The 25,627-nt window shown below is 57.1% G+C and overlaps 1 protein-coding gene across 5 annotated transcripts; it reads right to left on the bottom strand.

The window, feature by feature from the left end:
* On the bottom strand, window positions 1–25,627 carry HCFC1R1 (host cell factor C1 regulator 1). 5 transcript variants are annotated; one of them, XR_012790616.1, is made up of 6 exons: window positions 25,444–25,602; window positions 21,606–21,668; window positions 12,093–12,227; window positions 7,683–7,841; window positions 6,512–6,773; window positions 1–1,979 (listed from the first exon to the last, which is right to left on the bottom strand). XR_012790616.1 is itself a non-coding variant. In XM_075581035.1 (5 exons), exons 1-5 carry the CDS (start codon window positions 25,610–25,612, stop codon window positions 6,608–6,610), a joined length of 588 nt encoding a protein of 195 aa, XP_075437150.1. In that variant the 5' UTR covers window positions 25,613–25,627; the 3' UTR covers window positions 6,202–6,607. The 5 variants fall into 5 exon arrangements, 2 of the variants coding, with proteins under 2 accessions (XP_075437150.1, XP_075437149.1); XR_012790617.1 differs by having other exon boundaries at window positions 3–1,683; XR_012790615.1 differs by lacking the exon at window positions 1–1,979 and adding an exon at window positions 6,209–6,302 and having other exon boundaries at window positions 6,356–6,773.

The following is a 25,627-nucleotide window of genomic DNA, read 5'->3' as shown; positions in this document are numbered from 1 at the left end:
CAAACTCTACGCAAACCCTAAATACCGATTGACAAATGTAACATCAAAAATGGTCCCGATTCAGGATCATTCAAATTTTATTCCGGGCTTAAACTCAAAGGCATTTGAGGTATGGAAACCAAAGACATTTTAGATTTTGTTGATTTACCCTCTGGGGGAAAATACCTAACCTTTGAGGAATTCAGCACAAAACGTGACCTTTCAGAGAGGGTGGTTTATAGATTTCTGCAGATAAGACGTTTTCGTACCCAGACCTTCTCTACCTCGGTATTTCATGCAGACAGGGGGTCCCAGAGAGGTCCGATCACAATCCTATATAACGAATTAGTGGATTGGGAAACCCAACAGGACCATTCTTATACTGTATGACAAGGTAGGAAGCTGATTTCCAAAGGGAATCCATTGGAGAGGAAGCAGCAGTCTTAAAGATCTCAATGTGTGCAATAACCAAGGAAAATATATATAAAATAATGTTGATATACCACACCAAAGAGGCTGAGCATAATCTTCCCGGGTACCTCGAACCTCTGCTGGTGGTTGTTTGTGGTTCTGTTCCAAGAGCCAAAGATTTTGGACAAGGACTCAAAATCTAATTGAGGAGGTTGTGGATGTCTTAATACCACTAGGACCCACCGATTATCATTCCGGCCAAACCATTGGAAAACCCCAACTCCGCTAAAAAATAGCTTGCTGCCCAGATTGTCACCTGCAAGGTGTTGTATCATGGCACGTTGAAAGAACCACGTGGTCCCCTTCCTGAGAATGGCAGAACAAAGGGTAGATGAGGTGATGGAGATGGAAAAGTTACCTTTCCTGTCTTGCCGTCAAATACTTTCTGGGCAAGCTACCTGCCTATCTGAACAAGCTCCTCACCCCTACCACACGCAGCACTTCTCCTCTGAGATCTGACTCCAAAAGACTGTTCATGGTCCCAAGGCTCAACAAAGTATCCGGACGTTCCTCCTTCTCTTACCGTGCACCCCAAAACTGGAACAACCTACCAGAGACTCCCACATCCACCACCAGTTTAAGTTCTTTCAAATCTAAGGCTGTCTCACACTTTAATCTGGTCTGTAACTGTTTCATACGCCCATAATATATATTATCTCTAACTGTGCATGCAATGTCTTGTATATAATATATACCCTGTTCAATTATGTAACTGTATTTGTAACTGTGTATTATTTGTCTTAACTCTGTGCCCAGGACATACGTGAAAACGAGAGGTAACTCTCAATGTATTACTTCCTGGTAACACATTTTATAAATAAATAAATAAGGTTGACTGCATTTTTGAGACACAGTAGTTGGACCTTCTAGAAAACCTGGGACCCGCGGGAGAGGAGAAGGGGCTTGAGTAGTCATTTAGCCTAGAACAACCCAGGGATGCCAGCTTTGGCACAGCTCCCTGTTTAGGGTGTTGATTATAATGATTGTAACCCGTGTGTCCAGCTGTTTCATGCTGTTTGCCCTTTCCTGCGAATACCTCCCTAATATGCATACAATACTGCTGTCTCCTCTCCCCCCTCTCTGCTCGTTCTGTAGCCTTTGTCCGCAAAAACCTCAATAAAAACTTTTTGCGATAAAAAGTTTATTTTGATAAAAGTCCATGTGGCCCATTCTGCGTTTCCTTCTGCGCACCACCCCGGGCCCACTAGACCCTGCCGCCATTTTCCCTTGTCCCTGAAAAGACGGCAACAGCATTAGCCGACCACTACGAGTTTGGATTGTGTACACCCGGAGGTCAGGAGGGGGGGTCACTCGGACGTATCCCATCAGGCGCCATTGAGTTTCTCACTTCCAGTTTTGAAAGTTTCAGTAGGACCGTCTCCTGGAAATGGACTTGTGCCCCTCACTGCATCCCTGTGCCCCTCACTGCATCCCTGTGCCCCTCACTGCATCCCTGTGCCCCTCACTGCATCCCTGCGTCCCTCACTGCATCCCTCACTGTGTACATCACGGTGCTCCTTCCCCTTCAGCTGTGTAGACAGAAATAAAACATAATAATGGAGGTGTCTCCTCACTGTCTCCTACACCTGTCTCCCTCACTGTCTCCTACACCTGTCTCCTCACTGTCTCCTCACTGTCTCCTCACTGTCTCCTACACCTGTCTCCCTCACTGTCTCCTACACCTGTCTCCCTCACTGTCTCCTACACCTGTCTCCCTCACTGTCTCCTATCCCTGTCTCCTCACTGTCTCCTACACCTGTCTCCCTCACTGTCTCCTATCCCTGTCTCCCTCACTGTCTCCTCACTGTCCCCTCACTGTCTCCTCACTGTCTCCTACACCTGTCTCCTCACTGTCTCCTCACTGTCTCCTCACTGTCTCCTACACCTGTCTCCCTCACTGTCTCCCTCCCTGTGTCCTACACCTGTCTCCTACACCTGTCTCCCTCACTGTCTCCTCACTGTCTCCTACACCTGTCTCCCTCACTGTCTCTTACACCTGTCTCCCTTACTGTGTCCTACACCTGTCTCTCTCACTGTGTCCTACACCTGTCTCCCTCACTGTGTCCTACACCTGTCTCCCTCACTGTCTCTTACACTTGTCTCCCTCACTGTGTCCTACACCTGTCTCCTTCACTGTGTCCTACACCTGTCTCCCTCACTGTGTCCCTCACTGTGTCCTACACCTGTCTCCTTCACTGTGTCCTACACCTGTCTCCGTCACTGTGTCCTACACCTGTCTCCTTCACTGTGTCCTACACCTGTCTCCCTCACTGTGTCCTACACCTGTCTCCCTCACTGTGTCCTACACCTGTCTCCTTCACTGTGTCCTACACCTGTCTCCCTCACTATCTCCTACACCTGTCTACCTCACTTTCTCCTACACCTGTCTACCTCACTGTCCTACACCTGTCTACCTCACTGTGTCCTACACCTGTCTACCTCACTGTGTCCTACACCTGTCTACCTCACTGTGTCCTACACCTGTCTCCCTCACTGTCTCCTACACCTGTCTCCCTCACTGTGTCCTACACCTGTCTCCCTCACTGTGTCCTACACCTGTCTCCCTCACTGTGTCCCTCACTGTCTCCTACACCAGTCTCCCTCACTGTGTCCTACACCTGTGTCCCTCACTGTCTCCTACACCTGTCTCCCTCACTGTGTCCTACACCTGTCTCCCTCACTGTCTCCTTCACCTGTCTCCCTCACTGTCTCTTACACCTGTCTCCCTCACTGTGTCCTACACCTGTCTCCTACACCTGTCTCCCTCACTGTGTCCTACACCTGTCTCCCTCACTGTGTCCTACACCTGTCTCCCTCACTGTGTCCTACACCTGTCTCCCTCACTGTCTCCTACTCCTGTCTCCTACTCCTGTCTCCCTCACTGTGTCCTACACCTGTCTCCCTCACTGTCTCCTACACCTGTCTCCCTCACTGTGTCCTACACCTGTCTCCCTCATTGTGTCCTACACCTGTCTCCCTCACTGTCTCCTACACCTGTCTCCCTCACTGTCTCCTACTCCTGTCTCTCTCACTGTGTCCTACACCTGTCTCCCTCACTGTCTCCTACTCCTGTCTCCCTCACTGTGTCCTACACCTGTCTCCTACTCCTGTCTCCCTCACTGTGTCCTACACCTGTCTCCCTCACTGTCTCCCTCACTGTCTCCTACACCTGTCTCCCTCACTGTCTCCCACACCTGTCTCCCTCACTGTGTCCTACACCTGTCTCCCTCACTGTGTTCTGTCTTCAGTCTATTTCTCCTTTCACTTATATTCTGAAGATTGTCTCCTTTACTGACTGGGCTATATTCTCTATCGGGCCTCTATTTGCTTAGCCTGATATAGTTCTCTCCTCCCTCTCAGTCTAGTTATATTTGACATTACCCGCTACCTCCATTCAGCCCAATAATATCTTTCTTATCCTTGTAGTATTGTTACTCACCTGCCTGACACACAGGTACGTTGCTTTTAGAATTAAGTCTTTAAGTTTGTCCCACTGCTACTTCACTTCACTCAAATACCCACACCCTACCACATAAATACCCACACCCTACCACATAAATACCCACAGCCGGCCACATAAATACCCACACCCTAACACATAAATACCCACAGCCGGCCACATAAATACCCCTACCCTGCCACATAAATACCCACACCCTACCACATAAATACCCCCATCCCACCACATAAATACCCACAGCCGGCCACATACCCACACCCTACCACATAAATACCCCCACCCTGCCACATAAATACCCACACCCTACCACATAAATACCCCCATCCCACCACATAAATACCCACACCCTACCACATAAATACCCCTACCCTACAACATAAATACCCCCATCCCACCACATAAATACCCCAACCCTGCCACATAAATACCCCCATCCTACCACATAAATACCCGCACCCTACCACATAAATACCCCCATCCTACCACATAAATACCCCATCCTACCACATAAATACCCACACCCGGCCACATAAATACCGACACCCTACTACATAAATACCCACACCCTACCACATGTACCGCTCTTTTCTGCTGGAGGGAGAATGGCCACAGTGGGCCTGTCCTACACAGGAACATGAAACTGCTCATTGGAAAGTGGGGCGGTTTTGGGGCGGTTTTGGGGTTCTTGAGCTTGTTGGGATTGTGTGTTTATTAATTCCAAATAAAACCAGCAGAATAACCAGAACTCAACACATTAATTACACATTACTTACACATTACTTACACATTACTTACACATTCACTAAACTATCCGGAATATCCGCGATACGCCCTACCCCCCCGAGAACCGCGATACACTCACCCCCTCACCCCCCCCGGGACCCTCGATACACCCACCTCCTCACCCCCCCCCCCCGGGACACGAGATACACCCTCCTCCTCCCCTCCTGGGACCCGCGATACACCATCCTCCCCCCTCCCCCCCCCCGGAACCGCGATGCACCCTCCTCCTCCCCCCCCCCCCCCCCGGGACCCGCGATACACCCTCCTCCTCCCCCCCCCCACAGGACCCGCGATACACCCTCCTCCCAACCCCCGGGAACCGCGATACACCCTCCTCCTCCCCCCCCACAGGACCCGCGATACACCCTCATCCCCCCCCCCCACAGGACCCGCGATACACCCTCCTCCTCCCCCCCCCCCACAGGACCAGCGATACACCCTCCTCCCCCCCCCCAGGACCTGCGATACACCCTCCTCCTCCCCCCCCCGGACCTGCGATACACCCTCCTCCTCCCCCCCCCCCCCCCCCGGGACCTGCGATACACCCTCCTCCCAACCCCCGGGACCGGCGATACACCCTCCTCCTACTCCCCCCCCCCCCCGGGACCCGCGATACACCATCCTCCTCCCCCCCGGGACCCGCGATACACCATCCTCCTCCCCCCCGGGACCCGCGATACACCCTCCCCCCCCCCCCCCGGACCCGCGATATACCCTCCTCCCCCCCCGGGACCCGCGATACACCCTCCTCCTCCCCCCCCCCCCCCAGGACCCGCGATACACCCTCCTCCCCCCCCCCCCACAGGACCTTCGATACACCCTCCTCCCCCCCCTTACCCCCGGGACCTGCGATACACCCTCCTCCCAACCCCCGGGACCCGCAACACACCCTCCTCCTCCTCCCCCCCCACCCCCGGGACCCGCGATACACCGTCCTCCTCCCCCCCCCCCTTGGACCCCACACAGGCCCCACCTCTCCCACAGGCCCCACCCTCTTCAAAGCCCTGCCTCTCCCACAAGCCCCACCTCTCCTACAGGCCCTGCCTCTCCCACACAGGCCCTACCTCTCCTACAGGCCTCTCCCACACAGGCCCCATCCTCCTCAAGGCCCTGCCTCTCCTACAGGCCCTGCCTCTCCCACACAGGCCCCACCTCTCCTACAGGCCCCTCCCTCCTCAAGGCCCTGCCCCTCCCACACAGGCCACCTCTCCTACAGGCCCCTCCCTCCTCAAGGCCCTGCCTCTCCCACAAGCCCCACCTCTCCTATAGACCCTGCCTCTCCTACAGGCCCCCCCTCCTCCAGGCCCCACCCTCTTCAAACCCCTGCCTCTCCCACAAGCCCCACCTCTCCTACAGGCCCCTCCCTCCTTCAGGCCCCACCCTCCTCAAGGCCCTGCCTCTCCCACAAGCCCCACCTCTCCTATAGGCCCCTCCCTCCTCCAGGCCCCACCCTCTTCAAAACCCTGCCTCTCCCACAAGCCCCACCTCTCCTACAGGCCCCACCCTCCTCAAGGCCCTGCCTCTCCCACAAGCCCCACCTCTCCTATAGGCCCTGCCTCTCCTACAGGCCCCTCCCTCCTCAAGGCCCTGCTTCTCCCACATAGGCCACCTCTCCTACAGGCCCCGCCCTGCTCCAGGCCCTGCCCCTCCCACACAGGCCACCTCTCCCACAGGCCCCGCCCTGCTCCAGGCCCTTCTCCCACACAGGCCACCTCTCCCACAGGCCCCGTCCTGCTCCAGGCCCTGCCCCTCCCACACAGGCCACCTCTCCCACAGGCCCTGCCTTTCCTGCAGGCCACACCCTGCTCTAGGCCCCACCTTCTTCAGTGCCACCCATCCAGTCCCGTTCTGCTCAGCCACAGGCCCCGCCTCTCCAGCACAAGCCCCGCCTCTCCAGCACAGGCCCGTCTCCAATCACAGCTCCATGTGGTCCTCCACCTCCTGCACACCCCTCCTGGGGCAAGCTGGGGGGGAGGGCAGCTCTCTGGGGTGCTGGAGGAGGCTGGCGAGGGAACAGATCAGCTGCTGGATCTGACTTGCAGGGGGAGACCAAAGGACCAGCTCCATACAGGGGGAGGATCTGGGGGGAAGGAGAGAGAGAGGTGTGTGTGAGATAAGGGAGAGGGGAGAGGGATGGTAGGAAGGGAGAGAGGTTTGTGTGCTGAGGGAGGGAAGGGGGAGAGAGAGAGTTGTGTGAGAGAAGTGAGACAAGGGAGAAGGAGGGAAGGGAGAGAGGTTTGTGTGCTGAGGGAGGGAAGGGGGAGAGAGAGAGTTGTTTGAGAGAAGTGAGACAAGGGAGGAGGGAAGGGAGAGAGAAAGAGGTGTGTGTGTGATAAGGGAGAGAGGTATAAGGGATCTATCCGAATATCCAGGATGACTGCTGACAGGAAGTGACATCTCCGAAGCTGCCGTGCCCATCTTCCTGGCAAATTCTGCCCTTACCCCCGACAGGAAGTAAGCCTCGATTTAGACCTTATTGCCAGTAGCTGCCTCTGGCCTTGAAGTAGCAGGCAGTTGCTATCCAACTGTGCTCGTGCAAAGTACTTGTACCGTCTGAGCTCTGCCTTGCCTGCCGCCTGCCTCGACCTCGGAACCGGACCTGACCACTCTTTGCCTGCCGCCTGGCTCGGCCCCCGAACCGTACCCGACTACCCCTGCATCCAAAGCCCCTGATCCCTGCGGGTCCGTAGCCTGACCTACAGTCAGCAACGTTGCACGAGCCACGCAATGGACCCCGCAGAGTCTGTGCGCGCGCGTCTGTGCGCGCGCGTCTGTGCGCGCGCGTCTGTGCGCGTGCGTCTGTGCGCGCGTGCGTCTGTGCGCGCGTGTGTCTGTGCGCGCGTGTGTCTGTGCGCGCGCGTCTGTGCGCGTGCGTCTGGTGCACAGATTGGAATGGAACATTTGATCGCGGCAGTCTCGCTGCTGTCCTCAGGGCGGGCGCTCTCGCAGAGCGCTTTTAATGCAGTGATGTAGTAGTGTGCGGTCTCACAGTGAGTGCAGCAGTCTCTGCGGCAGGATGTCCCCGGGCGGGCGATCTCGCAGGCTGTCTCGCAGGACGGGACAGACGGTCAGAACCTTAGATCGGCTCATACAGAATTCTCCCGGATCCACGAGGATTCTCTCCCCCCCGTCCAGCTCCGCCGGGGACCTGAGGGGGGCACAAGGGGAGGGAAAAGGTCAGAGGGCCGGGGGAGGGGGGGAAGTCAGAGGGGTCGGGAGGGGAGTCAGAGGGATGGGGGGGCAGAGAGGGGTAGGGGGGAGTCAGGAATTGGGGGGAACGGGGGGAGATGGGGATATGGGAGTCAGACTGGGGGGCTGTGTCAGAGAGGGACGGAGGTGAGTCAGAGAGGGACAGGCGGGGGAGCCAGAGAGGGACAGGCGGGGTAGCCAGAGAGGGACAGGTGGGGGAGTGAGAGAGGGACAGGCGGGGGAGTCAGAGAGGGACAGGCGGGGGAGTCAGAGAGGGACAGGCGGGGGAGTCAGAGAGGGACAAGCGGGGGAGTCAGAGAGGGACAGGCGGGGGAGTCAGAGAGGGACAGGCGGGGGAGTCAGAGAGGGACAGGCGGGGGAGCCAGAGAGGGACAGGCGGGGGAGTCAGAGAGGGACAGGCGGGGGAGTCAGAGAGGGACAGGCGGGGAGCCAGAGAGGGACAGGCGGGTGAGTCAGAGAGGGACAGGCGGGGGAGCCAGAGAGGGACAGGCGGGGGAGCCAGAGAGGGACAGGCGGGAGAGCCAGAGAGGGACAGGCGGGGGAGTCAGAGAGGGACAGGCGGGGGAGCCAGAGAGGGACAGGCGGGGGGGAGTCAGAGAGGGACAGGCGGGGGAGTCAGAGAGGGACAGGCGGGGGAGTCAGAGAGGGACAGGCGGGGGAGTCAGAGAGGGACAGGCGGGGGAGCGAGAGAGGGACAGGCGGGGGAGCCAGAGAGGGACAGGCGGGGGAGTCAGAGGGACAGGCGGGGGAGTGAGAGAGGGACAAGCGGGGGAGTCAGAGAGGGACAGGCGGGGGAGCCAGAGAGGGACAGGCGGGGGAGCGAGAGAGGGACAGGCGGGGGAGTCAGAGAGGGACAGGCGGGGGAGTCAGAGAGGGACAGGCGGGGGAGCCAGAGAGGGACAGGCGGGGGAGTCAGAGAGGGACAGGCGGGGGAGTCAGAGAGGGACAGGCGGGGGAGCCAGAGAGGGACAAGCGGGGGAGTGAGAGAGGGACAGGCGGGGGAGTCAGAGAGGGACAGGCGGGGGAGTGAGAGAGGGACAGGCGGGGGAGTCAGAGAGGGACAAGCGGGGGAGTCAGAGAGGGACAGGCGGGGGAGTCAGAGAGGGACAGGCGGGGGAGCCAGAGAGGGACAAGCGGGGGAGTCAGAGAGGGACAGGCGGGGGAGTCAGAGAGGGACAGGCGGGGGAGCCAGAGAGGGACAGGCGGGGGAGTGAGAGAGGGACAGGCGGGGGAGCCAGAGAGGGACAGGCGGGTGAGTCAGAGAGGGACAAGCGGGGGAGTCAGAGAGGGACAGGCGGGGGAGTCAGAGAGGGACAGGCGGGGGAGTCAGAGAGGGACAGGCGGGGGAGTCAGAGAGGGACAGGCGGGGGAGTCAGAGAGGGACAGGCGGGGGAGTCAGAGAGGGACAGGCGGGGGAGTCAGAGAGGGACAGGCGGGGGAGTCAGAGAGGGACAGGCGGGGGAGTCAGAGAGGGACAGGCGGGGGAGCCAGAGAGGGACAGGCGGGGGAGCCAGAGAGGGACAGGCGGGGGAGTCAGAGAGGGACAGGCGGGGGAGTCAGAGAGGGACAGGCGGGGGAGCCAGAGAGGGACAGGCGGGGGAGTCAGAGAGGGACAAGCGGGGGAGTCAGAGAGGGACAGGCGGGGGAGCCAGAGAGGGACAGGCGGGGGAGTGAGAGAGGGACAGGCGGGGGAGCCAGAGAGGGACAGGCGGGTGAGTCAGAGAGGGACAAGCGGGGGAGTCAGAGAGGGACAGGCGGGGGAGTCAGAGAGGGACGGAGGGCGGGGGAGTCAGAGGGACAGGCGGGGGAGTCAGAGAGGGACAGGCGGGGGAGTCAGAGAGGGACAGGCGGGGGAGTGAGAGAGGGACAGGCGGGGGAGCGAGAGAGGGACAGGCGGGGGAGCGAGAGAGGGACAGGCGGGGGAGCCAGAGAGGGACAGGCGGGGGAGCGAGAGAGGGACAGGCGGGGGAGCGAGAGAGGGACAGGCGGGGGAGTCAGAGAGGGACAGGCGGGGGAGTCAGAGAGGGACAGGCGGGGGAGTCAGAGAGGGACAGGCGGGGGAGTCAGAGAGGGACAGGCGGGGGAGTCAGAGGGACAGGCGGGGGAGTCAGAGAGGGACAGGCGGGGGAGCCAGAGAGGGACAGGCGGGGGAGCCAGAGAGGGACAGGTGGGGGAGTCAGAGAGGGACAGGCGGGGGAGTCAGAGAGGGACAGGCGGGGGAGCCAGAGAGGGACAGGCGGGGGAGTCAGAGAGGGACAGGCGGGGGAGTCAGAGAGGGACAGGCGGGGGAGTCAGAGAGGGACAGGCGGGGGAGTCAGAGGGACAGGCGGGGGAGTCAGAGAGGGACAGGCGGGGGAGTCAGAGAGGGACAGGCGGGGGAGTCAGAGAGGGACAGGCGGGGGAGTCAGAGAGGGACAGGCGGGGGAGTGAGAGAGGGACAGGCGGGGGAGTGAGAGAGGGACAGGCGGGGGAGTCAGAGAGGGACAGGCGGGGGAGTCAGAGGGACAGGCGGGGGAGTCAGAGAGGGACAGGCGGGGGAGTCAGAGAGGGACAGGCGGGGGAGCCAGAGAGGGACAGGCGGGGGAGTCAGAGAGGGACAGGCGGGGGAGTCAGAGAGGGACAGGCGGGGGAGTGAGAGAGGGACAGGCGGGGGAGTGAGAGAGGGACAGGCGGGGGAGCCAGAGAGGGACAGGCGGGGGAGTCAGAGGGACAGGCGGGGGAGTCAAAGAGGGACAGGCGGGGGAGTCAGAGGGACAGGCGGGGGAGTCAAAGAGGGACAGGGGGGGGAGTCAGAGAGGGACAGGCGGGGGAGTCAGAGAGGGACAGCCTGGGGGAGTCAGAGAGGGACAGGTGGGGGAGTCAGAGAGGGACAGGCGGGGGAGTCAGAGAGGGACAGGCGGGGGAGCCAGAGAGGGACAGGTGGGGGAGTCAGAGGGACAGGCGGGGGAGTCAGAGAGGGACAGGTGGGGGAGTCAGAGAGGGACAGGCGGGGGAGTCAGAGAGGGACGGAGGGCGGGGGAGTCAGAGAGGGACAGGCGGGGGAGTCAGAGAGGGACAGGCGGGGGAGCCAGAGAGGGACAGGCGGGGGAGTCAGAGAGGGACAGGCGGGGGAGTCAGAGAGGGACAGGCGGGGGAGTCAGAGAGGGACAGGCGGGGGAGTCAGAGAGGGACAGGCGGGGGAGTCAGAGAGGGACAGGCGGGGGAGTCAGAGAGGGACAGGCGGGGGAGCCAGAGAGGGACAGGCGGGGGAGCCAGAGAGGGACAGGCGGGGGAGTCAGAGAGGGACAGGCGGGGGAGTCAGAGAGGGACAGGCGGGGGAGCCAGAGAGGGACAGGCGGGGGAGTCAGAGAGGGACAGGGGGGGGAGTCAGAGAGGGACAGGCGGGGGGGAGTCAGAGAGGGACAGGCGGGGGAGTCAGAGAAGGACGGAGGGTGGGGGAGTCAGAGAGGGACGGAGGGCGGGGGAGTCAGAGAGGGACAGGCGGGGGAGCCAGAGAGGGACAGGTGGGGGAGTCAGAGGGACAGGTGGGGGAGTCAGAGGGACAGGCGGGGGAGTCAAAGAGGGACAGGCGGGGGAGTCAGAGAGGGACAGGTGGGGGAGTCAGAGAGGGACAGGCGGGGGAGTCAGAGAGGGACAGGCGGGGGAGCCAGAGAGGGACAGGCGGGGGGGTGTCAGAGGGACAGGCGGGGGAGCCAGAGAGGGACAGGCGGGGGAGTCAGAGAGGGACAGGCGGGGGAGTCAGAGAGGGACAGGCGGGGGAGTCAGAGAGGGACAGGCGGGGGAGTCAGAGAGGGACAGGCGGGGGAGCCAGAGAGGGACAGGCGGGGGAGTCAGAGAGGGACAGGCGGGGGAGTCAGAGAGGGACAGGCGGGGGAGTCAGAGAGGGACAGGCGGGGGAGTCAGAGAGGGACAGGCGGGGGAGCCAGAGAGGGACAGGCGGGGGAGTCAGAGAGGGACAGGCGGGGGAGTCAGAGAGGGACAGGCGGGGGAGTCAGAGAGGGACAGGCGGGGGAGTCAGAGAGGGACAGGCGGGGGAGTCAGAGAGGGACAGGCGGGGGAGCCAGAGAGGGACAGGCGGGGGAGCCAGAGAGGGACAGGCGGGGGAGTCAGAGGGAGGGGGATCGCGTGGGTCAGAGGGGCGAGAAATCCCATCCTCCCTTTGCCCCACATCAGATCCGCTCCTCCTCACCCTGTTTGGGGGTCCAGGTGCGGGGGGCCCCTGGGGAAGCCGCTGCTCCCGTATCTGTGATCATTGTCCAGGCTGAGGCGCTGCAGACGAGCGGTGACCGCGTCCTCACTCAGGAACAGCTTCAGGGCCGGAGCACTGGGAGGAGACACACAGGTCAGTACCGGGAAATGGGGGTGGGAGGAGAACTGAAGAGACAGAACTTGGGGGGGGGGGGTCAGTCAGACAGTGGGTGGGCAGAGTCCTACAGTGGGGGGGGGGGTCAGACAGTGAGGGGGGGGCAGTCAGACATTGGGGGGGTCAGAGTCAGACAGTGGGGGGGGTCAGACAGTGAGGGGGTGGTCACTCAGACAGTGGGGGTGGTCAGTCAGACAATGGGGAGGTCAGTCAGACAGTGGGGAGGTCAGACAGACAGTGAGGGGGTCAGTCAGACAGTGAGGGGATCTCCCAACATGGCCGCCGAGGCAGGAAGTCCGCCTCTCTATGATCACATTGCCTGCACATGCTTACCTCTTTATAAGGTTCTATTCCCTTTTCCTGCTATTGCCGTATCCTGTCTGCCTTCGTTCACCCTATTGCCGACCCCTGCCTGTGAACGCGACCTACCTGCCTTCTCCAGCCCTGACCTCTGACCCCTACTACCCTGCCTTCTCCAGCCCTGACCTCTGACCCCTACTACCCTGCCGTCTCCAGCCTTGACCTCTAAACTGTGACCCCTACTACCCTGCCTTCTCCAGCCCTGACCCAGGAACAGTGACCCCTACTACCCTGCCTTCTCCTGCCCTGACCTCTGACCCCTACTAACCTGCCTTCTCCTGCCCTGACCTCTGAACTGTGACCCCTACTACCCTGCCTTCTCCTGCCCTGACCCCGGAACTGTGACCCCTACTACCCTGCCTTCTCCAGCCCTGACCCCGGAACTGTGACCCCTACTACCCTGCCTTCTCCTGCCCTGACCTCTGACCCCTACTACCCTGCCCTGACCTCTGACCCCTACTACCCTGCCTTCTCCAGCCCTGACCTCTGAACTGTGACCCCTACTACCCTGCCTTCTGCAGCCCTGACCCCGGAACTGTGACCCCTACTACCCTGCCTTCTCCTGCCCTGACCTCTGACCCCTACTACCCTGCCTTCTCCAGCCCTGACCCCAGAACAGTGACCCCTACTACCATGCCTTCTCCAGCCCTGACCTCTGAACTGTGACCCCTACTATCCTGCCTTCTCCAGCCCTGACCCCGGAACTGTGACCCCTACTACCCTGCCTTCTCCTGCCCTGACCTCTGAACTGTGACCCCTACTACCCTGCCTTCTCCAGCCCCGACCCCGGAACTGTGACCCCTACTACTCTGCCTTCTCCAGCCCTGACCCTGGAACAGTGACCACGATTATCCTACCTTCTCCAGCCCTGGCCTCGGATCTGGACCTCACTATTCTACTCTTCAGGATTCGGATCCCAGGTACGGGTCGCTCTCTACTCTCCACCTGTGCCTAGCGGGTCTGTCTCCTGGACAGTACACAGCGACGTACGTGACCGGAACACGTTGCACAGGCCTAACACAATGGACCCCGCAGAGGTGGAGAAGGCCGTGTCCCTTCAGGGGACAGCACCTACCTGGCTACATTGGCTTCCCCATTGGCTTCCATCGCCTCCACCTTGCAAACCCTCGCTACCCATTTTCTCTGCGCACTCCCAGCGGATCCCTATTCGGCGCTCACTCCTCCGGCCCAGCAGGCGACACCCATTCCGGTGGTTCTTAAGGAGCCAACTATTCCCAATCCTGAACGCTATGCTGGCTCCCCCCGGCTGCAGGGGGTTCCTGAACGCTATGCTGTCTCACCCCCCGGCTGCAGGGGGTTCCTGAGCGCTATGCTGTCTCACCCCCCGGCTGCAGGGGGTTCCTGAACGCTATGCTGTCTCACCCCCCGGCTGCAGGGGGTTCCTGAGCGCTATGCTGGCTCCCCCCGGCTGCAGGGGGTTCCTGAACGCTATGCTGGCTCACCCCCCGGCTGCAGGGGGTTCCTGAACACTATGCTGTCTCACCCCCCGGCTGCAGGGGGTTCCTGAACGCTATGCTGTCTCACCCCCCGGCTGCAGGGGGTTCCTGAACGCTATGCTGTCTCACCCCCCGGCTGCAGGGGGTTCCTGAACGCTATGCTGGCTCACCCCCCGGCTGCAGGGGGTTCCTGAGCGCTATGCTGTCTCACCCCCCGGCTGCAGGGGGTTCCGGAAACAATGTCAGATCCTCCTTCAGCCCCATGGCTCTCGGTGCGTCTATCTTCTCTTTCCTGGTTGGTGAGGCTCTGGCATGGGCACCACCTTTGTACGAGAGCGATTCGCCTCTCATTCACCACTCTGCAGCGTCACCCCGGCTTTCCGAAGGGGTTTCCACACGCCAGCTCAGGCAATCACAGCCGACTCTTTTGCGAATTCAACGAGGGAGTCGCCCGGTAGGCGTAGCCAGTGGCGTAGCTGCAGCCCGGGCAAAGGCCGGGAGCCAGCGCTCTTGGGGGGCCCGCTCTCTTGGGGAGCCCGCGCTCTTGGGGGAGACAGGCTCTTGTAGAGACAGGCGGGGGAGATGGTATGCGGCGGCGGGTCCCGGCAAACAGAAGCCGGTAGAGGAAATCGACAAGGCAAGGGCGCCCCTCTAGCAGTCTGACCCGGAAGCCTTCATCACTTCCGGTGCCGGCTGCCACAGCTCCTCTGATCATCTCCTCCCACCAAAGGTAGGCGTGGGAGAGAGAGAGAGAGAGAGAGCTGAGGGGAAGAGAAAGAGGGAGAGAGAGCTGGGGGGAGAGAGAGAGAGAGAGCTGAGGGGAAGAGAAAGAGGGAGAGAGAGCAGAGGGAGAGAGAGCTGAGGGAGAGAGAGCTGAGGGAGAGAGAGCTGGGGAGAGAGAGCTGGGAAGAGAGAGCTGGGGGGAGAGAGCTGAGAGGAAGAGCTGAGAGGGAGAGCTGAGAGACAGAGAGCTGGGGGGAGAGGGAGAGAGAGCTGAGGGAGAGAGCTGGGGGGAGAGAGAGAGCTGAGGGGAAGAGAGCTGAGAGGAAGGGAGAGCCGAGGGAGAGAGCTGAGAGAGAGAGCTGAGGGGAAGAGAGCTGAGGGAGAGAGAGGGAGGGAGGTAGGAGAGCTGAGGGGAAGAGAGAGAGAGAGTTGGTGAGGGGGAGCTGATGATGAGGATGAGGGGGAGCTGATGACGAGGAGGGGGGAGAGCTAGTGACGGGAGCTGATGATGAGGAGAGGGAGAGCTGGTGAGGGGGAGCTGATGATGAAGATGAGGGGGGGGGATCTGGTGAGGGGGAGCTGATGATGAGGATGAGGGGGGAGCTGGTGAGGGGGAGCTGATGATGAGGGGGAGAGCTGGATTCACTCCCCAGGCACGGACATTATTCTGGGACTCCCATGGCTGCGAGTCCAAAACACGGATCGACTGGTCATCGGCCAGGTGACCGCATGAGCCTCATCCTGTAGGTCCAAGTGTCTAGTTATACCACACTCCTTGGGGAACCTTCAATGCCCCAAACCAGAGGTGAATCTTCCTCCGCCTTCCCGGCTCTTCACAACGTCTTCAGCAATAGGCAGGTGGACGAACTACTCCATCGTCATCCTTTCGACTGTCCCATCAATCTGCTCCTGGCACGGTTCCTCCAAGGGGGCGGACTTACCCTTTGTCGGAAACGGAGACAGTAGAAGTCCAGCTCCCCTGCAGCTGCGGGCTTCTTTTTCGCCCAGGAAAAAGATGAGTCCTTAAGACCCGTGTAGTCCACACAGGTTCTTATCAACTTTGCGGTTAAGAATCGCTACCCGCTTCCTCCAATTGCGGAATTCCTCGATCGCCTTCGTGGAGCAACCACTTCTCCAAACTCGATCTAAGGAGGAGCCTATAGCTTGGTCCGAATCAGGCAGGGGGTGAGTGGAAGACTGCGTTTTTAACACCAGAGATGGTCAGCACGAGGACCGCGTCATGCCTTTCGGGCTATGTAATGTCCCCGCAGTTTTCCAATTTTTTGTCAACGAGATCTTCAGAGACTTCCTGGGCTCTTCTCATCGTCGTCTATCTCAAAGACATCCTTATTTCTTCTAAATCCTTGGAGCACGATCGTGAGCAGGTAAAAGTGGCGCTTCCACGCCTTCAGGTAAAAGTGGCACTTCCATGCCTTCAGGTAAAAGTGGCGCTTCCACGCCTTCAGGTTAAAGTGGCGCTTCCACGCCTTCAGGTAAAAGTGGCGCTTCCCCGCCTTCAGGTGAAAGTGGCGCTTCCACACCTTCAGGTAAAAGTGGCGCTTCCACGCCTTCAGGTAAAAGTGGAGCTTCCACGCCTTCAGGTAAAAGTGGCGCTTCCACGCCTTCAGGTAAAAGTGGCGCTTCCACGCCTTCAGGTAAAAGTGGCGCTTCCCCGCCTTCCGGTAAAAGTGGAGCTTCCACGCCTTCAGGTAAAAGTGGCACTTCCATGCCTTCAGGTAAAAGTGGCGCTTCCACGCCTTCAGGTTAAAGTGGCGCTTCCACGCCTTCAGGTAAAAGTGGCGCTTCCACGCCTTCAGGTAAAAGTGGAGCTTCCCCGCCTTCAGGTAAAAGTGGCGCTTCCCCGCCTTCAGGTAAAAGTGGCGCTTCCACGCCTTCAGGTAAAAGTGGCGCTTCCACGCCTTCAGGTAAAAGTGGCGCTTCCACGCCTTCAGGTAAAAGTGGCGCTTCCACGCCTTCAGGTAAAAGTGGCGCTTCCACGCCTTCAGGTAAAAGTGGCGCTTCCACGCCTTCAGGTAAAAGTGGCGCTTCCACGCCTTCAGGTAAAAGTGGCGCTTCCACGCCTTCAGGTAAAAGTGGCGCTTCCACGCCTTCAGGTAAAAGTGGCGCTTCCACGCCTTCAGGTAAAAGTGGAGCTTCCACGCCTTCAGGTAAAAGTGGCGCTTCCACGCCTTCAGGTAAAAGTGGAGCTTCCACGCCTTCAGGTAAAAGTGGAGCTTCCACGCCTTCAGGTAAAAGTGGAACTTCCACGCCTTCAGGTAAAAGTGGAGCTTCCACGCCTTCAGGTAAAAGTGGCGCTTCCACGCCTTCAGGTAAAAGTGGCGCTTCCACGCCTTCAGGTAAAAGTGGCGCTTCCACGCCTTCAGGTAAAAGTGGCGCTTCCCCGCCTTCAGGTAAAAGTGGAGCTTCCACGCCTTCAGGTAAAAGTGGCGCTTCCCCGCCTTCAGGTAAAAGTGGCACTTCCCCGCCTTCAGGTAAAAGTGGAGCTTCCTCGCCTTCAGGTAAAAGTGGCACTTCCCCGCCTTCAGGTAAAAGTGGCGCTTTCAGGTAAAAGTGGCGCTTCCACGCTTTCAGGTAAAAGTGGCGCTTCCACGCCTTCAGGTAAAAGTGGAGCTTCCACGCCTTCAGGTAAAAGTGGCGCTTCCACGCCTTCAGGTAAAAGTGGCGCTTTCAGGTAAAAGTGGCGCTTCCACGCCTTCAGGTAAAAGTGGCGCTTTCAGGTAAAAGTGGCGCTTCCACGCCTTCAGGTAAAAGTGGCGCTTTCAGGTAAAAGTGGCGCTTCCACGCCTTCAGGTAAAAGTGGCGCTTCCACGCCTTCAGGTAAAAGTGGCGCTTCCTCGCCTTCAGGTAAAAGTGGCGCTTCCACGCCTTCAGGTAAAAGTGGCGCTTCCACGCCTTCAGGTAAAAGTGGAGCTTCCCCGCCTTCAGGTAAAAGTGGCGCTTCCACGCCTTCAGGTAAAAGTGGCGCTTCCACGCCTTCAGGTAAAAGTGGCGCTTCCACGCCTTCAGGTAAAAGTGGCGCTTCCCCGCCTTCAGGTAAAAGTGGAGCTTCCACGCCTTCAGGTAAAAGTGGCGCTTCCCCGCCTTCAGGTAAAAGTGGCACTTCCCCGCCTTCAGGTAAAAGTGGAGCTTCCTCGCCTTCAGGTAAAAGTGGCACTTCCCCGCCTTCAGGTAAAAGTGGCGCTTTCAGGTAAAAGTGGCGCTTCCACGCTTTCAGGTAAAAGTGGCGCTTCCACGCCTTCAGGTAAAAGTGGAGCTTCCACGCCTTCAGGTAAAAGTGGCGCTTCCACGCCTTCAGGTAAAAGTGGCGCTTTCAGGTAAAAGTGGCGCTTCCACGCCTTCAGGTAAAAGTGGCGCTTTCAGGTAAAAGTGGCGCTTCCACGCCTTCAGGTAAAAGTGGCGCTTTCAGGTAAAAGTGGCGCTTCCACGCCTTCAGGTAAAAGTGGCGCTTTCAGGTAAAAGTGGCGCTTCCACGCCTTCAGGTAAAAGTGGCGCTTCCACGCCTTCAGGTAAAAGTGGCGCTTCCACGCCTTCAGGTAAAAGTGGCGCTTCCGCGCCTTCAGGTAAAAGTGGAGCTTCCACGCCTTCAGGTAAAAGTGGCGCTTCCACACCTTCAGGTAAAAGTGGCGCATCCACGCCTTCAGGTAAAAGTGGCGCTTCCACACCTTCAGGTAAAAGTGGAGCTTCCACGCCTTCAGGTAAAAGTGGCGCTTCCGCGCCTTCAGGTAAAAGTGGAGCTTCCACGCCTTCAGGTAAAAGTGGAGCTTCCACGCCTTCAGGTAAAAGTGGCGCTTCCACGCCTTCAGGTAAAAGTGGCGCTTCCTCGCCTTCAGGTAAAAGTGGCGCTTCCACGCCTTCAGGTAAAAGTGGCGCTTCCACGCCTTCAGGTAAAAGTGGAGCTTCCCCGCCTTCAGGTAAAAGTGGCGCTTCCACGCCTTCAGGTAAAAGTGGCACTTCCCCGCCTTCAGGTAAAAGTGGCACTTCCCCGCCTTCAGGTAAAAGTGGCGCTTCCTCGCCTTCAGGTAAAAGTGGAGCTTCCACGCCTTCAGGTAAAAGTGGCGCTTCCACGCCTTCAGGTAAAAGTGGAGCTTCCACGCCTTCAGGTAAAAGTGGAGCTTCCACGCCTTCAGGTAAAAGTGGCGCTTCCACGCCTTCAGGTAAAAGTGGAGCTTCCACGCCTTCAGGTAAAAGTGGCGCTTCCTCGCCTTCAGGTAAAAGTGGCGCTTCCTCGCCTTCAGGTAAAAGTGGCGCTTCCACGCCTTCAGGTAAAAGTGGCGCTTCCACGCCTTCAGGTAAAAGTGGCGCTTCCACGCCTTCAGGTAAAAGTGGCGCTTCCACGCCTTCAGGTAAAAGTGGCGCTTCCACGCCTTCAGGTAAAAGTGGAGCTTCCACGCCTTCAGGTAAAAGTGGCGCTTCCCCGCCTTCAGGTAAAAGTGGCACTTCCCCGCCTTCAGGTAAAAGTGGAGCTTCCTCGCCTTCAGGTAAAAGTGGCACTTCCCCGCCTTCAGGTAAAAGTGGCGCTTTCAGGTAAAAGTGGCGCTTCCACGCCTTCAGGTAAAAGTGGAGCTTCCACGCCTTCAGGTAAAAGTGGCGCTTCCACGCCTTCAGGTAAAAGTGGCGCTTTCAGGTAAAAGTGGCGCTTCCACGCCTTCAGGTAAAAGTGGCGCTTTCAGGTAAAAGTGGCGCTTCCACGCCTTCAGGTAAAAGTGGCGCTTTCAGGTAAAAGTGGCGCTTCCACGCCTTCAGGTAAAAGTGGCGCTTTCAGGTAAAAGTGGCGCTTCCACGCCTTCAGGTAAAAGTGGAGCTTCCACGCCTTCAGGTAAAAGTGGAGCTTCCACGCCTTCAGGTAAAAGTGGAGCTTCCACGCCTTCAGGTAAAAGTGGAGCTTCCACGCCTTCAGGTAAAAGTGGCGCTTCCACACCTTCAGGTAAAAGTGGAGCTTCCACGCCTTCAGGTAAAAGTGGCGCTTCCACGCCTTCAGGTAAAAGTGGAGCTTCCACGCCTTCAGGTAAAAGTGGCGCTTCCACGCCTTCAGGTAAAAGTGGCGCTTCCACACCTTCAGGTAAAAGTGGAGCTTCCACGCCTTAGGTAAAAGTGGCGCTTCCACGCCTTCAGGTAAAAGTGGCGCTTCCTCGCCTTCAGGTAAAAGTGGCGCTTCCTCGCCTTCAGGTAAAAGTGGCGCTTCCACGCCTTCAGGTAAAAGTGGCGCTTCCACGCCTTCAGGTAAAAGTGGCGCTTCCACGCCTTCAGGTAAAAGTGGCGCTTCCACGCCTTCAGGTAAAAGTGGAGCTTCCACGCCTTCAGGTAAAAGTGGCGCTTCCACGCCTTCAGGTAAAAGTGGCGCTTCCTCGCCTTCAGGTAAAAGTGGCGCTTCCTCGCCTTCAGGTAAAAGTGGAGCTTCCACGCCTTCAGGTAAAAGTGGCGCTTCCACGCCTTCAGGTAAAAGTGGCGCTTCCACGCCTTCAGGTAAAAGTGGAGCTTCCACGCCTTCAGGTAAAAGTGGAGCTTCCACGCCTTCAGGTAAAAGTGGCGCTTCCACGCCTTCAGGTAAAAGTGGAGCTTCCTCGCCTTCAGGTAAAAGTGGCGCTTCCTCGCCTTCAGGTAAAAGTGGCGCTTCCACGCCTTCAGGTAAAAGTGGCGCTTCCACGCCTTCAGGTAAAAGTGGCGCTTCCACGCCTTCAGGTAAAAGTGGCGCTTCCACGCCTTCAGGTAAAAGTGGCGCTTCCACGCCTTCAGGTAAAAGTGGCGCTTCCACGCCTTCAGGTAAAAGTGGCGCTTCCACGCCTTCAGGTAAAAGTGGAGCTTCCCCGCCTTCAGGTAAAAGTGGCGCTTCCACGCCTTCAGGTAAAAGTGGCGCTTCCACGCCTTCAGGTAAAAGTGGCGCTTCCACGCCTTCAGGTAAAAGTGGCGCTTCCACGCCTTCAGGTAAAAGTGGCGCTTCCACGCCTTCAGGTAAAAGTGGAGCTTCCACGCCTTCAGGTAAAAGTGGCGCTTCCACGCCTTCAGGTAAAAGTGGCGCTTCCACGCCTTCAGGTAAAAGTGGCGCTTCCACGCCTTCAGGTAAAAGTGGCGCTTCCTCGCCTTCAGGTAAAAGTGGAGCTTCCTCGCCTTCAGGTAAAAGTGGCGCTTCCACGCCTTCAGGTAAAAGTGGCGCTTCCACGCCTTCAGGTAAAAGTGGCGCTTCCACGCCTTCAGGTAAAAGTGGCGCTTCCACGCCTTCAGGTAAAAGTGGCGCTTCCACGCCTTCAGGTAAAAGTGGCGCTTCCACGCCTTCAGGTAAAAGTGGCGCTTCCTCGCCTTCAGGTAAAAGTGGAGCTTCCTCGCCTTCAGGTAAAAGTGGCGCTTCCACGCCTTCAGGTAAAAGTGGCGCTTCCCCGCCTTCAGGTAAAAGTGGCGCTTCCACGCCTTCAGGTAAAAGTGGCGCTTCCACGCCTTCAGGTAAAAGTGGCGCTTCCACGCCTTCAGGTAAAAGTGGAGCTTCCACGCCTTCAGGTAAAAGTGGCGCTTCCACGCCTTCAGGTAAAAGTGGCGCTTCCCCGCCTTCGTGAGCATCAACCGAGATTGAACAATGTGAATTCACAAAATCTCGTCTTGCTTTCCCTGGATACATCATATCCGCGCCGGGCTCACAGGTGGATCCTGCTAAGGTCTCTGCCAACCTCACAGCAGGAGGGTGGGGGGAGTCAGTCAGACAGTGGGGGGGTTAGAGTCAGATAGAGGGGGGGGAATCAGTCAGACAGAGGGGGGGAGGGTTCAGAAGAAGCCCCGGGTTATCACTCACCCCTCCTCCTCTTCCATCCGGCGCTTGGTGCCCGCGGTTTCCGGACGGTGTGGGGGTAAGGGTCTGTGGGGGCATAGAGAGGGAAGAGGATTCATCCTAAATACGCCGTTTCTTCAGAGCTTCTTATCTACTAAACTGTTCTGTAAGAGCTTGGGCAAGAAGGAGAGACCACAGCGCCCAGCATAACACCCCCCCCCCCCCCCAAACACACACACACACACACATACATAAACACACATTATATATATATATATATATATATATATATATATATATATATATATATATATATAACAAAAAGCAGCAGCCAGCACTCCAAGCAACAAATGTAAAGTCAAGGTGCATGCTCCATAGAAATCAATATAGAAACCCTGTCTTCCCATAAGAAAAGGCACAAAAGCAGCAACACTCAGATAAAGGTTTATCTGAGTGTTGCTGCTTTTGTGCCTTTTCTTATGGGAAGACAGGGTTTATATATATATATATATATATATATATATATATATATATATATATATATATATATATATATACACACAGCTGGGCCCCGCTTCTCAGCGCCCCGCTTTTCGGCGATCCGCCGACACGGCGGCACCGAGAAGGGGGCCGCCATCTTGGTTCTTAAATCGCACATGCGCAGAACGAGCGGTTGCGCCCGGCGCACATGCGCAGACCGTAGTTTGCGCACACATACTGTAGCATACCATAGGCCGCGCATGCGCAGAACGGCAAAAATGCCGATTTGCGCATGCAAAAACAACTGAAAATCGCCGGATTCGCTTTCCGGCGATTTTCACTATACGGCGGGCCCCTGGAACGGAACCCGCCGTATACCCGGGGCCCCTGGAACGGAACCCGCCGTATACCCGGGGCCCCTGGAACGGAACCCGCCGTATACCCGGGGCCCCTGGAACAGAACCCGCCGTATACCCGGGGCCCCTGGAACGGAACCCGCCGTATACCCGGGGCCCCTGGAACGGAACCCGCCGTATACCCGGGGCCCCTGGAACGGAACCCGCCGTATACCCGGGGCCCCTGGAACGGAACCCGCCGTATACCCGGGCCCCTGGAACGGAACCCGCCGTATACCCGGGGCCCCTGGAAAGGAACCCGCCGTATACCCGGGCCCCTGGAACGGAACCCGCCGTATACCCGGGCCCCTGGAACCCGCCGTATACCCGGGGCCCTGGAACGGAACCCGCCGTATACCCGGGCCCCTGGAACCCGCCGTATACCCGGGGCCCTGCTGTAGTTACATAGTAGATGAGATTGAAAAAAAGAATACGTCCATCAAGTACAACCTACACTAAATTTAGACAACAGATACTTTATCCTATATCTATAGTTATTGATCCAGAGGAAGGCAAACAAAAAACCCCATTAAGGGGAAAAATTAATTCCTTCCTGACTCCAAGAATTGGCAATCAGATTAATCCCTGGATCAACATCCTTCCCATGTATACTTATTTGGTATATCCCTGTGTACCTTTCCCATCTAAAAAGATGTCCAACCCTTTTTTGAACAAATCTATTGTATCTGCCATCACAATCTCCATGGGTAATGAATCTCACATTGTAACTGCCCTTACTGTAAAGAACCCTTTCCTTTGTTGCTGGTGAAATTTCCTTTCCTCCAACCTTAAGGGGTGCCCCGAGTCCCTAGTACTGCCCGTGGGATGAATAGTTCATTTGAAAGCTCCTTGTATTGTCCCCGAATATATTTGTATATAGTTATCATATCCCCTCTTAGACGCCTTTTTTTAATGTAAATATAATCTAGCTAGCCTCGCCTCATAAATTAGATTGTCCATCCCCTTTAATAATTTGGTGGCTCTTCTCTGCACTCTCTCTAGTTTCATAATGTCTTTTTTAAGGAGTGACGCCCAAAATTGTACTCCACATTCAAGGTGTGGTCTTAATAATGCTTTTATAAAAGGGGTATAATTATGTTTACTGCCCTTCCACCCATTGCCCGTTTAATGCAAGATAAGATCTTGTTTGCCTTTGCAGCTAATGCCTGACATTGGGCACTATTGCTAAGCCTGCTGTCTACAAGCACTCCTAAATCCTTCTCCATCAAGGATTCTCCCAATTTATCCCATTTAATTTGTAAGTCGCCTTTTTATTCTTGCTTCCCAAATGCATAACCTTACATTTATCTGAATTAAACCTCATCTGCCATTTACCTGCCCAAGTTTCCAGTCTCTCCAAGTCCTTCTGAAGAGAAGTTACACCCTGCTCTGATTCTATTACCTTACACAATTTAGTGTCATCAGCAAAGATGGAGACTTTGCTCTCGATCCCAACCTCAAGGTCATTAATAAACAAGTTAAAAAGCAGGGGTCCCAGTACCGATCCCTGAGGTACTGCACTCACGACTTTAGCCCAACCTGAAAAAGTTCCATTTATGACAACCCTCCGTTGTCTGTCCTTCAATCCAGGTGCAAATATTTTTACTGAGACCAATTTGCTTTATTTTGTACACCAACCTCTTGTGTGAAACCGCATCAAAAGCCTTTGCAAAATCTAAGTAGACCACATCAACTGCATTACCCTGGTCTAAATTCCTACTTACCTCCTCAAAGAAACAAATAAGGTTAGTTTGGCAAGATCTTTCCTTCATAAATCCATGCTGACTATTACTAATAAATTTGTTTTCCATTAGGTATTCCTGAATATTATCCCGTATTAAACCTTCAAGTAGTTTCCCTACTATTGAAGTCAGGCTTACAGGTCTGTAATTTCCCGGTTGTGATCTAGCTCCCTTTTTAAATATAGGCACCACATCTGCTTTACACCAATCTTGTGGTACTGAGCCTGTGGAAATGGAGTCCTTGAATATTAAATATAATGGTTTTGCTATTACTGAGCTTAACTCCTTGAGAACTCTTGGATGTATGCCATCGGGGCCAAGTGCCTTATTTACTTTAATTTTATCAAACAAATTGGTCATTAATATGGAGGTTGTGGCTTCCTCCTGCGGCACTACTATTGAACTTGATTCTTCCCTGGTAAACACAGAGGCAAAGAATTTGTTTAATACCTCAGCTTTTTCCTTATCTCCCATAATCTGCCTGCCCATCTCACACTGAAAGGGTCCTATATTTTCTTTTCTCATGTTTTTGTTATTGAGGTACTTAAAGAACTTTTTAGGGTTGACCTTACTTTCTATTGCAATCCTTTTTTCTTTATCCATTTTTGCTAATTTGATTGCCCTTTTGCACCTCTTGTTACATTCCTTATAATTCTGATATGATGCCTCCGTCTCGAACACGCGCACATGCGCGCACACACAATTAGGGACAGTTGGCGGGTATAGAACCCAGCCAATCAAGATCTTCTAATCAAAACCCAGTCCACCGGAACCTGACATTCAGAATCCAGCCCAGCAGAACCTGACATTAGAACCCAGCCCAGCAGAACCTGACATTAGAACCCAGCCCAGCAGAACCCAACATTAGAACCCAGCTCACCGGAACCTGACAACAGAACCCAGCCCAGCAGAACCTGACATTAGAGCCAAAGCAGAACCTGACATTAGAACCCAGCCCAGCAGAACCCAACATTAGAACCCAGCTCACAGGAACCTGACATCAGAACCCAGCCCAGCAGAACCTGATATTAGAGCCAAAGCAGAACCTGATATTAGAGCCAAAGCAGAACCTGCCATTAGAACCCAGCAGAACCAGGCATTAGAGCCCAGCAGAACCAGGCATTAGAACCCAGCAGAACCAGGCATTAGAACCCAGCAGAACCAGGCATTGGAGCCCAGCAGAACCTGACAATAGAGCCCAGCAGAACCACCCGTGAAATTCACACGAGTCTCTGCCCTTCTCACCCGGGCTCCTGCTCCCTGAGCCGGCGGGGCACCGCGTGAGTCCCCGGCAGCCTCATGCTAAAGAGCCACGTATAGAAATTAATCCAGTCCGAGGCTTCAGAGACCTGAGCAGGCCGCAGGCACACTGCGCATGTGCGAGCACGGGACGGAGGGCCGGAGCACTGCGCATGTGCGAGGACGGGAC

This window comes from Ascaphus truei, unplaced genomic scaffold (genome assembly GCF_040206685.1).
Source record: "Ascaphus truei isolate aAscTru1 unplaced genomic scaffold, aAscTru1.hap1 HAP1_SCAFFOLD_1012, whole genome shotgun sequence".
Taxonomy (NCBI): Eukaryota; Metazoa; Chordata; class Amphibia; order Anura; family Ascaphidae; genus Ascaphus; species Ascaphus truei.
This window is presented reverse-complemented; position numbering and strand designations above follow the sequence as displayed.

Bases quoted from the DNA above. Each gene is read 5' to 3' on its own strand.
- HCFC1R1 (XM_075581035.1), bottom strand. From the start codon at position 25,612: ATGCGCAGTGCTCCGGCCCTCCGTCCCGTGCTCGCACATGCGCAGTGT. The intron at 21,669-25,547 runs GTCTCTGAAGCC...ATGCCCCCACAG, and splicing joins TGTGCCTGCGGCCTGCTCAG to ACCCTTACCCCCACACCGTC. The intron at 7,842-12,092 runs GTGAGGAGGAGC...TGCCCCCCTCAG, and splicing joins CACCTGGACCCCCAAACAGG to GTCCCCGGCGGAGCTGGACG.